This window comes from Mytilus trossulus, chromosome 1, assembly GCF_036588685.1.
Source record: "Mytilus trossulus isolate FHL-02 chromosome 1, PNRI_Mtr1.1.1.hap1, whole genome shotgun sequence".
In the NCBI taxonomy this organism is placed as follows: domain Eukaryota; kingdom Metazoa; phylum Mollusca; class Bivalvia; order Mytilida; family Mytilidae; genus Mytilus; species Mytilus trossulus.
Genome location: NC_086373.1, coordinates 13919373 through 13932107, shown reverse-complemented (window position 1 = coordinate 13932107; position 12735 = coordinate 13919373). Strand labels below are relative to the sequence as shown.

Here is a 12735-nt window from a genome sequence, read left to right as displayed (position 1 = left end):
GAAAGGGGGGTTCCAAATTTATGTCCCCATTCACATGCATTGATTAGCCAAAAAAGGGGGGTTCCAACACCGGACCCCCCCCCCTCATTTTCGATCCGCCAAAGCAAGTTATACACCATTTGTTGAATAATATATATTTATTATTTATAAATATTACAATAAATATTATAAATATTACAAGTGTTGTCTAGTACATATGAAAGAATTAAGCAATATAGAAGATTTTAGTTAAATAAATCTAGCTTACATTGCTGTTTTTCATGTAACAAAAACGCAATGTAACTGTAGCCTCAGTAATTATTGTTACATTCGTAATTAATCGGTTCCTCTCACAACTTTGCATTCCGGCAATTAGTCTCCAATGTAACAATAATATTTTAATTATTGTTACATTTCCATGTAACCGTAGCCAGTGCCATATAGGAAACTAAATAAAGGTCAGATACGCAGCCTACGTAATTTTTTGTCTTTATCGTTGAATTTCTAGACACATATCATGTTTGAGATTTTTCTTATCGTTTTATGCAAAAGATACCGTTGTTTATTTTTGCGTTATTTAAATTTGATATATCAATTATAATCAGTTACAATAATTTCCTTATTTATATTTCAAAAGTGTATTTGTTCTCATCAGATAACATTTATATGAGTATCAGCACTCGTTAAACAATAACAATGCAACGGAAACAGGAAAGACTGGGATAATATTAAAAGTGTATTGTAAATATAGCGTTTCCTAATGATATGATGAAAGAGGCAACATCGTCACTGTTGCTCTGTTAGTCGAGAAACGAGGTCAATAATCTGTATTCGTAAGTACTTTCTTTGTTTGAATTGTCAATCTCTGTCTATCTATCAAAGTATCTCGCTCTCAGGAGCTCTCTCTCTCTCTTTCACTCTCTAGCTCTCACCTAGATCTGATCCAGTTTATCATAAATGTCATCGTTTTTCCCGTTGAATAAAAAAAGGCTTTACAATACAGAAAAAAATAAGCCAAGTCTTGTAGATTTTATCACAAATGAACGGATTTATTTAAGTGAATTGAGTGTTCATCATAATCATAATCAGTTGCAACTATCCGCATCATATATATTAGATTAAAAAGGGTTATTTTTCATTTACTAGCGTTTGTAGTAATATATTGAAAAGCATTGAATAAATTTAAGCATATCAAAAAGCAGTACAGCACATAATTCTAAGGTAAACGAATCAAAATCGTGGGGAAAAAAGGAAAAAAACAAACAGCACTCCAAAAATTAAAAAAAATAATTAGGCAAAACACGGAACATTCTCCAGGCTCAGTCTCCAGGTAGGTTTGTCTTTTATTATATATCCGGCCATTTCCGAGAAATGTTTACCTTTATTTTGTGAGTTGAGGAAGTGTAAATAACCACGTTTGAACTAAATGGCATGCTTTAATGTTTACGTATTTCACAATAACAGTCGTAAAGTTACCATGCAGATTGGCCGAAGTTATCTATAATTAAATATAAAGTGATAGTTTTTAAACGAAAGTAGGTAAGTGACTACTAAGTCCATACAATTTTACTCTTTTTACTTTAGGCCTACTTTTTTTTTACTCTAGAAGTGTAGTCTGTACTGTTCCGCCTATAACAGACGATCCAGACAACTTGTCAAAGTTATTTACAATACAAGTACATATCATATTTTTAAAATAATATTTTACCATACATGCTTTGTGAATATTGACCGACCTATATTTCTCTCTAGATATATGAGGGGGGATAGGAGGGGTCCTGATCCTGAAAATCCCGGGTTTAATAACACGAAATCCTGCGGCAAAATAAAGCAAATCCTGACGTCCCGAAATTTGAAAACAAGAATTCCCAGAGCCCGACAGGGTCAATTCCGAAATCCCAAGCTTAAAAACACCCGATCCCGGAGTCCCGATTAAGGTCCTATCCCCCCTCATATATATGGGACAACATCCCTAATGCGCCTTGAAATGAGGAACTCAAAAGTCACGTGTAAAGAAAAAATCTCTGTGTAGTGATATTGGACATGTTTCTATTTTTAACAAATGACTGAACTTAATTATTTGTGGTGATTAGGAAAGTAGAGGAACATAGAATAAATGTGTAAAAACTATGGAGCTATTGAATGTGTTCAAAGTATTAAATTTTCAAAGAACTTATTGTGTTAAAAAGGGGATATTTTACCACAAGGAGCCGCATCACAAAAGGATGTTCGGGGTTTGCTAATTTACGGAAAAAGTAATCTCACTTCGTACCCCGAAAATTTAACCACATATGTGAAAATGTCACAGCTTCGAAACGAGCTATCATACATATCCAAGTTTACGATATGGACTGAGCTACAGGAAAAAACGTTATCATTATCGCCTATGGGAAAACAATTAAAGATATTGAGCCAATTTACAAAAAGATAAATCAGAAGTTTCCAGAGTGATCTATGGATGATTTCACCTTGTACACCCGGGAAAATTGTGAAAATGATGGTAAGTATTTTTTTATTTATACCTAGATATCCCAGATGATTTCAGATAACCATTATAGATAAATACCAGCAGATACTCAATGAAATTTTCGCTTTTAGAAAGCATTGCAGGCACGGGGCTGAACACTTTTTTTAGGCACAATTCAAACTTTGTTTACACCCCCGAGAGATCCGAAAGGAATTTGTTTATGAATTGAAAAAGGCATGAACTAACATAATAGTTTTATCTGTAAGTAAACATGACACAATACAGTCTTTGTTATGTAATTATCACTCCGGTTTACAGGAATAACTGATAATCAAGGGAGATAACACACTCCATACGAGTAAAGTGAAATACATCATCATCATGTGCTTTTATCCAATAATTTGACCCATGGTCAGTCAGTAGATATCATATGCAGTTAATAAACAGACAAACATGTACATGTATTAAAGAAATCATGAATTATTATTTGTAATGCACACTAGCAAATCACAAGATATTGTCTTTTCTCAGTGAAAAAGGGGGAGGGTCAACAAACCTTTCGAAAAAAACATTGCTGCACCTTTTCAACTATTAAGCTAGTTAGCTACCACTCGTTGCTTCTAATATAAAAGATTTAAATGAAGGTTGATAAGCCACAAGGGAGAAGCATTTTTCTTTCTTTGCGATAAAACGTTCAAGAATTTGATTTTTGCTCTCTCAATAATACTTATGTATTTAAACCAAATAATAACACAGCCTGAGTAATTTTTTTGTCTTATTTCAGTTCCAGACATATCATTACTTTTTAACCTGAGATGACAAACTAGAGGTTTTACAAGGTCCTGAATAACTGGTAAGCATTTTGTTTTATTTGGCAAGCTCTAAATTGTTTATTTATGCTATTTATGCAATTCAAATTACAGTCGGTATGTTAAAAATATACTGATATGAAAACTGTTGCTATGGTCTTGGCATTAAATGAAAATGCTTGGTTACTGATCTTTTCGACTCCATATTTCAAGTTAAACCTTGCGGCAACTGTTCCTCATGTAACACTGCAAACTATAATAAGCATTATTTTGATATGTCGTTATTTAATGACGCCATATTACGTGTGATGTCACAACGTTTCCTTTAAAACCTCATGCCGATATCTCGCTGATAAAAGATTTTCACTGAAATACATGTAAAAAACATTTTTTCTCAAATACAATTATGTGAAAGAACAAGTTTTGAAAATTTGCACTTCATTGCACTCTAATTATATGATTCAAATGACTTTTACAGTAGTTTATAGTGGTTTCTACAGTATAAAATACCAGGTTTCCACTAGCTGGAATAATTAAGTATTTTGGTGTTTTTTTTATGAAATCTTCATTTTTGCATAATTTCTCTGTCAAAATGCACTTTTAGGCACCAGAAAATTTTATTGAATGCTTTAACAGGGTCTGTGTGTTGTAATTTAAGGTTACATTCAGATGTTTTGTCCTTCTTTTGACTAGTGAAGGTATACTGTAAGAAATTAATTATGCATACACTTTGTATTCAAAATAAATAAATATAGCGATAAAAGTGTCATTGCCTTATAGTGCTGAAACAACTTTATTTTTTTTCAGAAATGGACAAAAATACACAGATTTATTCAGAATGTCATACCGATGAAGATCACATAAAAATATTTGGAAAAATCAGAACTATGGATTGCAATATGGGACAACATCCCTAATGCGCCTTGAAATGAGGAACTCAAAAGTCACGTGTAAAGAAAAAATCTCTGTGTAGTGATATTGGACATGTTTCTATTTTTAACAAATGACTGAACTTAATTATTTGTGGTGATTAGGAAAGTAGAGGAACATAGAATAAATGTGTAAAAACTATGGAGCTATTGAATGTGTTCAAAGTATTAAATTTTCAAAGAACTTATTGTGTTAAAAAGGGGATATTTTACCACAAGGAGCCGCATCACAAAAGGATGTTCGGGGTTTGCTAATTTACGGAAAAAGTAATCTCACTTCGTACCCCGAAAATTTAACCACATATGTGAAAATGTCACAGCTTCGAAACGAGCTATCATACATATCCAAGTTTACGATATGGACTGAGCTACAGGAAAAAACGTTATCATTATCGCCTATGGGAAAACAATTAAAGATATTGAGCCATATACAATGTACAATGTATAACTGTATAATGGATCAATATTTGTAAAAAAAATATTGCATATGATTTGAACATATTTTCACTTGTTTTATGCCTTCTCTTTGTTTCCAACGATTTACGAAAAGCAGTTTTAAATTTTCTTGCCCCCTATTCTTTTTTTCTAGTGGAAATTCCTAATACACATGTAAGAAGGTTAATTTGTATAAACACATTTGTAACTATTTTTATGTGATACTAGCAATGTCTTTCATAACTCAGTCATTCATTCAGAAAAATGACCCCTGAACAGAAAAATTAATACCTTTGAATTTACAAAATGTACATACTGGTGTGTAATCAAACAAACCTACAAATTATTAGAGTAAACCTAAGCCAATGAATTGTTTGGTTTAAATGGAGATTTTTCTGTCAGACATTATAATTATCCAGAAATATAATATCATGACATATTATCATGACATCATGATCATTATTTGTCAACCAAAATCTTTGTAAAATTAATTAAGATTGTTGCAGTCAAACACACCTTGCTGAATCTGAAGCCCTGTTTAAACTCACAGCCTCAGTGGTCAATTTTAATGAACTATATGTACTTGGAACACTTGGCCACCATCATAGTTAGTCTACTTAAAAGTCGTTTACAGCAGCCAAATTTTAAAAAGATACCAATTAAATCCTTTAGCTATCCATAAATTATTAGGTATCCAACCTTTGCAGCTTTAAATTTGTCAAGTTCATAACTGATGACAGAAGTTAAAGTCAAAACATACGGGCTGAATATTGCCTATAGCTAATGCAAATAATGAATCAGACAATCAAATAAGTTAAACAGTTAACTAAAAAAAAAAAATAATACTTTCAGATTTCAAGATTCATTTAATATAAAGGACATGGGATTGATGCATACCTGCCAACTGTCACTATTTGCGGGGATTTCCCCCATGGAGGCTCCCAAATTGAAATTTTAAAATAGCAATTTTGTTCACAGTTTAAAAGAAAAAAATCAATTTCACCATTGGTATAGCATTTTAAAAGCATGGAGAAGCAAATAAACAACATTAAAATGAATTTAAAGGCCCTTTCAAAGGTTTTGTAGAACTGTGACAGCCATCTTGCATGTAAAAACTTCTGTCATCACTAGTGGAATACAACATGTACAATGTACTAATGTACTAAGGATTGAAACTTTCATATTTTTTGGAAAGCTGACTGATTATACATACAATTAACACCTACATGTATCATTGTAAAGTTAAAAAGCTGCAAACATACTTCACCCCAATAATATACATGATATAGTTTCAGGACTTTATGGTAGATTTTACTTACATTTATGCTTTGATGTAAAAACTTTTTATAGATAACTTCAATTTACCTGATAGCAATGAAAAATATCTTTTTCAGGACTTGTAATGAAGTATGTTATCTTCCTGTGTATGTTTTTGTATGGGTTTGTACAGGCCGGTTTTGCATGCTGGGTATGCTGTGGTTGTGGAGGTAAGTTAAATTTCACAAAACTGATTTATTTGAAACTTTGAAATAGAAAATGGTGTGATTTTTGTGGAAATTTAAAAAAGCAGTACTTAGGAACCTTATCTGTCCCCTGAAATAAAATTATTCAACCTGTTCAAAATGATTTGGAAAGATTGGAAATAGTTTTAAATCTATCCTAAGGCACATGCCTCCCTTGCAACAAGTAGCTAAGTACATGTTAGCTACTAAATATACAAAATGTATACACACTGAATTATAGTTCCCTATATGATAAATGATTAATTAATATTAACATGATTAAAAAAAATGAAATCTGAATATAAATATATTAAAGGTATTCAAGTAAGGCCTAACAACAACAACAGAATTGGAAACTTTTAATTACCCTTTAGCAGAATTTTTGTGGTTTCCTGTTAAAATTTATTCTGAATATGTTCATTTTATATAATTGTAGAAATGGACCAAAGTGACCCATATTTGTTTGTTGGTGAATACTTAAATATAACTTGTACATTGTACTCAAAAACTGTTGAAAATGGAGACAACTCATCACAATTATGGTTTACGTATGGAAATGACATTGATGTTCCAGAATCAGAAATAACTATCCTCAACAGTACTTCAATAAGAATGAGTAGACTGATGACAACAACATATGATACTCCTTATCAGTGTATCCTGAGGAATCCTAACTTTACAGAGAATGTCTGGAAAAATGTTGCCATAGTGGATGCCACAACAGTACGAACTGAATGTGAGTATAAGATGAAAATCCAGGAATTATTTTTAGACTGGGGGATGGGGAGGGGAGGCCAACAAGGCATATATATGCACAACATTAGGACTTGTAAAAAGAAAACTCTATGAGTTAACCATACTTGAAGGTTTCTCTGTAAGAACCTCCCTCTATATTGGTTCCTATATTTGTATGAAGAAGAGGTGAGAAATAGGTTTGTATTTTGAATTTTTTGTTTAACATATAGCAGGATTAACTTGTTTAAAAACATGTATAGCACTAAGGTTAGTCCACTGCAGAGGCTTTTTTATTTTGATCATCAACTAGGGGGATTTCCACGCATTTTGAATGAACTCCAATCCACTTCTCCTCTTCATCCACAAAATCATTTTAGACAAAAATAAATTACATCTTTACTGTGAAATGTAGGTGTTGTTTCAATTTTTTAATGTTTGATAACATTACCAGAATTTATTTTTAAAGTCAGAGAATAAAATCAACTTGCTATCTACATTTAGAGGAATAAAGGTAATATATATATTAATGCCTTGTTGGAGGTGTTACATACAAATCGAATCCAGATGGGACTAAAGCATTGGCCTGAACTAATTGTATATAACTTAATGAATAATTTATACTTTATATGCATACCAGTATGTTTTATGTGTAGAATACATAATTTAGCCATTTTATACACTAGTTCTAAAGTTAGGACTCAATTGCATCCATCTTGTCTGTCCGTCATTTAATCCAACAAATATTTCTGTCACACTTTTCTCTGGTACATGTATTACTCAGCAGAGTAACTTCATATTAATAAAATTTGGTAAGCAGATTGGCAGTAATGAGTTGTAATGTGTGATCTCTTATAGGATCTGTTGGACACCGACTACTGTACCACCACTTTTAATGCCTTGTTTTTATAATTGATGGGTGCTTAATCTCCAGCAGTCTTAATACATGCATGATCTTAAAAATAATGTTTATAAAGTGGTAGTTAAATGCACTGGTTTTTTTTTTATTACAAATTTAACATTTAAAAGATTTACAAAAAAATGTGCTAGCTTAAAAGTTTTCATAAATATTTATTGTCACCCTTCCTGGACACATTATTCTTATTTGGTACACTGCTTTCTCTACAAGACTGTGTGATAAACAAAAGTGAAAATAGTGCCGGCTTTGAAAAGCTTGGACACTTATGAAACCCATGACATCCTACAATCGTGCTGAACAAAGCCAAAGTGTTTTTTTTTCGTTTTTTTTTTTTTTATAATGTAAAACCAATACTTAGCTCTATGGTTAAACCTAATATCTAATGTTAGCTATTAGTTCCCAGTGACTATTGAAACTTATTACACAGAGTTTACTTTTATTATAAAAGACTAACAACATGTTATTCAGTTATTATCAAAGATAAATATAAAATATGTCTTCTAATATCCCTTCAACCTTTTAATTTCAGTTGAATATATATGGGTTTAAGTAAATTGAAAACTTTGTTCAAACCTATGATTGCGTTGGATAAAAACCGCAATCTTTATATGTGTGCATGTAAAACGAATTTCATTGTAGAAGGGTCTAAATACAGCACAAACAACATTTTCCAAAAGACCAAAAAAGTGAAAAAGTACATTTAAACAAAACACATTTGACTAAGGCCGTGTTCACATTGACCTAAATTCGGTGTTGTGTTAGTGTAACTCACACGTAAACTAAACACAATTGCGTTCCCATTGATAAAACTCAATGTTTACATGTAGTTTAAATCATGTTTTACCTACACACAGTCGATAGTCAATGTAGGCCTTGTGTAGGTTAAGTGTACACAAAACCAGGCAGTTAGAACATTAGTTTTATCGTATATATATTTAAGGAGGAAACTATTTTTGAGTAAAATTGATATTTTTGATAATTATTAGTTGTCTAATTTTACAGATTTTTTTTGTTAAAAAAAATTAAAGTACTTTATTAACCCCTAATCAAGACTCTAATCAGCATCATTGCCGAACCCATAAGGCAGCAACCAATTGATTTTCGGGTGGTAGCTATTATAGTCGAGTTTAAAACATAAAGGCAAGGGGTGGGGGTGGTGGTCTTTGGATTTTGTTTGAAAAGGTCTTCCCGAATTGACTTGACGTACACAGAAATATTCGCCACTGGTCTTTACTCAAAAAACGATTCACGCATACATGCATGACTAAAAAAAATGTGCGAGGTAAATGATGTGTTTGTCTAGTATCTCAGTTCCGTTAAATAACACGTAAAATAAATTTAAAAAAAACGTTTCCCTATTCCTTTACCAAATACTCCTTGTAGAAGAAATACCATTTGAAACGAACAGAAAAGATAAAAATGTAGTGATCCCTAATATCTCAATCCTTTTTTTTTTCGGCTGTAAGCACGCTGTTGCAGCTAACGTTTTCTAATGCGTTATCGAGACATCTCTAGTATATTCAAACTACTGCAAATTATAAAAATGGCTTTCATAAAGTAGCAACCACTTAACCTAAAAAAAAAAGGGGGGAGGGTTATTTTTTTTTTATCTGACTCAGATTTTTTTTCGCGTGTACGTTTTTATTCCTTTTTTTTCGATGCTGGTGATCAAATACTTTTTTTCAATATTTAACACTATAATGTATGGGAAAACTCTTGATTCAGAATATTTTTTTATCATCTGTATGACCATTTTTTTGTTATCAAATTGGGGATCGGAATATTTCCATTCCCATCCCCCACCCCCTTTTTCAAATGGTTGTTCCCTTACCGCTAGAAAAATTTTCCCAAAATTTTGAATTCAGTTCTACGTAATGAACATTTAAATGACATATAGTTTACAAGTGGGAACAAATCTTATGTACAGGTAGCTAAACAAGGTGTATAGATGTGAACAAATGTAATGTGAAACCAGTGTACACTACACTTTAGGAGTTATACCACCAAATCATGGTACGGCACATCCAGTTGCATACGAAAGTAGGTCTAAAAAAATATTCCCTTGAATTTGACTGTTGTAGGTAATTAATCCTACATTTTATTGCAGTAAAACTATTTCTGTGTCATAAACATAAGTCTTGGGTATTTCAAAACACCATTATTTTTTATTGTGATTTCTATAGAAAATTTTGTAATCTTGAGGTTACATGGTGACTAAACCTTGTACACAGATAGAATAAGGAGAGAAATTTGATTGGTTAACTTCCAATGATGGTTATTTTCTTATATGCAATGAAATGTTATGTGAAACTTTTTCTATAGAACTCGACAGGATTAAACTTTACTCATGCCAAGTATTTCTTTATTTGAAACAAAGATAAATTCTGCACAATATTTTGTAAAGTGCAAATTTAACAAAGACTAATAGGGAAAAATCAATGGTGGTATTACACCTAATATTGGAAGCTGTTCATGCACCTATGGCCTTGTGAGTAATCTCATATGTTAAAATTTCTTGCTATTTAAGTGAAATAATACATTAAAGGAAATATTCTGAGTGGATTGAGTCTCCAAAACACATTTTATGAGAAAATTGTCTTGAAATAGGACTGTACCATGAATATTCAGTTGACAGAACAAGCCATACTAAGTGCATATATTTATTTTTTTGGAGGGGTAGGGGTTTTTCTCCTTATTTCTTATATTTTGCTATGATATAACATTTTCCTAGGTAATACTTCAATAAATATATAGTTATAAGTAGATGAAATTATTTTTAATGTTGTAACGACAAGTTATTCACTAAAAGAGAAGCCTTTTATGTCCCTCTTTGGAACGCGGCGTAAATTTTAATTTTACGTAAGGACTTATTGAAACCTCCTTGGAGACACTTTTATATGGATTGTTCATACTGCTAAAATGCTTCAAATACTCATTTCTTATACCATTTCTACCATAAATGAGTGAAAGTTACCCCAATATTTTTATTTATTGGCCTGAAAAGTTGAAATTTTGAGGAAATGAGAGGTATAAATTGACCCATTGAGACCTTCTAAAGAAGAATTAGTGGTATTTTATCTTCCTAAAATCATCTTGTGTATCATTTTCAACTGTTTGTAGGCAGATAAGATAGATATTTGATCATTTATTGGTCCACACTCTATTCTATCTTGATGCGGCTTGGTTTGGATTTGTTGAAGAAATTTTGCTCGAATCGCTGTAGATGTCGTCTTTCATTATACTAGATTTTTCTCAAACTATTGAACTGATTATGACAAAACTTGACAAAAATGCTTGAAATAACCAGTATTATAAAGGGAAAAAGTCATATTCAGTTTATTGAACAAAAAGGTCTTCTTTAGGTGTAATACCACCAAATCATGGTACGGCACATCCGGTTGCATACGAAAGTAGGTCTAAAAAAATATTCCCTTGAATTTGACCGTTGTAGGTAATTAATCCTACATTTTATTGCAGTAAAACTATTTCTGTGTCATAAACATAAGTCTTGGGTATTTCAAAACACCATTATTTTTTATTTGTGATTTCTATAGAAAATTTTGTAATCTTGAGGTTACATGGTGACTAAACCTTGTACACAGATAGAATAAGGGGAGAAATTTGATTGGTTAACTTCCAATGATGGTTATTTTCTTATATGCAATGAAATGTTATGTGAAACTTTTTCTATAGAACTGGACAGGATAAAACTTTACTCATGCCAAGTATTTCTTTATTTGAAACAAAGATAAATTCTGCACAATTTTTTGTAAAGTGCAAATTTAACAAAGACTAATAGGGAAAAATCAATGGTGGTATTACACCTAAACTAATTGTAAACATGTTTACTCTACACGGCGTTTGGTGTGAACACGGCCTAACAGGTCGAACAACTGATGTTCTTTAACATGCTGACTGCCATTGGTGATTGCCAAATAAAATTGATCACAAGATGTAACAGAATGGATTTTAATATAAATTTAATACTAAACAGAAAACAAACTAACTTTAAGTATTATATCAATGGCTCAGGACCTAGAAATATGATAATACAAATTCTATTTCTGCTTATAATGTCCTAATGGCAATAAAAGGTGATATGATTGCTAATCAGACAAATATTTAATGCCACTAGAGACCAAATAACAGAGACTTATTTTTTTTTTTTATGATTATCCGTGTTGAAATGATTATTTTAATAAATTAATGCTTAGACAGAAAGGTATATAACCAATATATACTTGTGGATTAGTTAGAAAGGACAATATAGATGTTTTCTAGTACAAGTACTATTTACTTAACTTTGAAGAGGCAGTACTTCAAATCTATAATCATAATATTGATAATTGGAATTTAATTGATTTGTTGTTTTAAAACTTGATTGTTTAACAATTGAAAATTATGCAATGTGCACCAGTTAATATTTTTGATCTATTATTGTTTATCTTAAGTTTCATACTTTTTTCTAGTATATGATTATACCAAGATTAAATACTAAATAAAGGCAACCATACTATACAGGTGTTCAAGTCATAAATCAATTGATAGAAAACAAATAAGGGTTACAAACTAAAACTGAGGGAAACACATACAACAACTTTAAGAGGAAAACAAAGGAACAATAGAAACACTAAGGTGCAACAAAAACATACACCAGCATACATATAAACAATCTATTTGATAACAACTGCCATGTTCCTGACTTGGTACAGGACATTAAACAAAATGGTGGGTTGAATCTGGTTTAACCTCCCACTTTATGACAATGTTAAAAAATATCTCTAAAATGACATAACTGTGTGACAGAAATACAGCAAAAACTGCAGAACAATCATCACATAGAAACACACAAATAAATAATATAATCTCTGACACAACATGCAAACTATTGATGACACATGATCGTCATGCAATCCAGATAGTTTACCTGAACAGTAATTAAACAACCTTTTCAACTCATACA

General features: G+C 31.5%; 1 protein-coding gene across 2 annotated transcripts in view; it reads left to right on the top strand.

The window, feature by feature from the left end:
• Window positions 1-738: 738 nt before the first annotated feature.
• LOC134715849 (uncharacterized) overlaps window positions 739-12735 on the top strand; it is a 51113-nt gene continuing 39116 nt past the window's right edge. The window contains exons 1-3 of one of the 2 annotated variants that reach the window (XM_063578366.1): window positions 739-812; window positions 6014-6106; window positions 6558-6857. In XM_063578366.1, coding sequence (XP_063434436.1) covers window positions 6022-6106; window positions 6558-6857 — 385 coding nt within the window. In that variant the 5' untranslated portion in view covers window positions 739-812; window positions 6014-6021. Of the gene's footprint in view, window positions 813-1367; window positions 1519-6013; window positions 6107-6557; window positions 6858-12735 lie in introns of those variants that run through there. The other variant, XM_063578357.1, reaches the window with a different exon arrangement.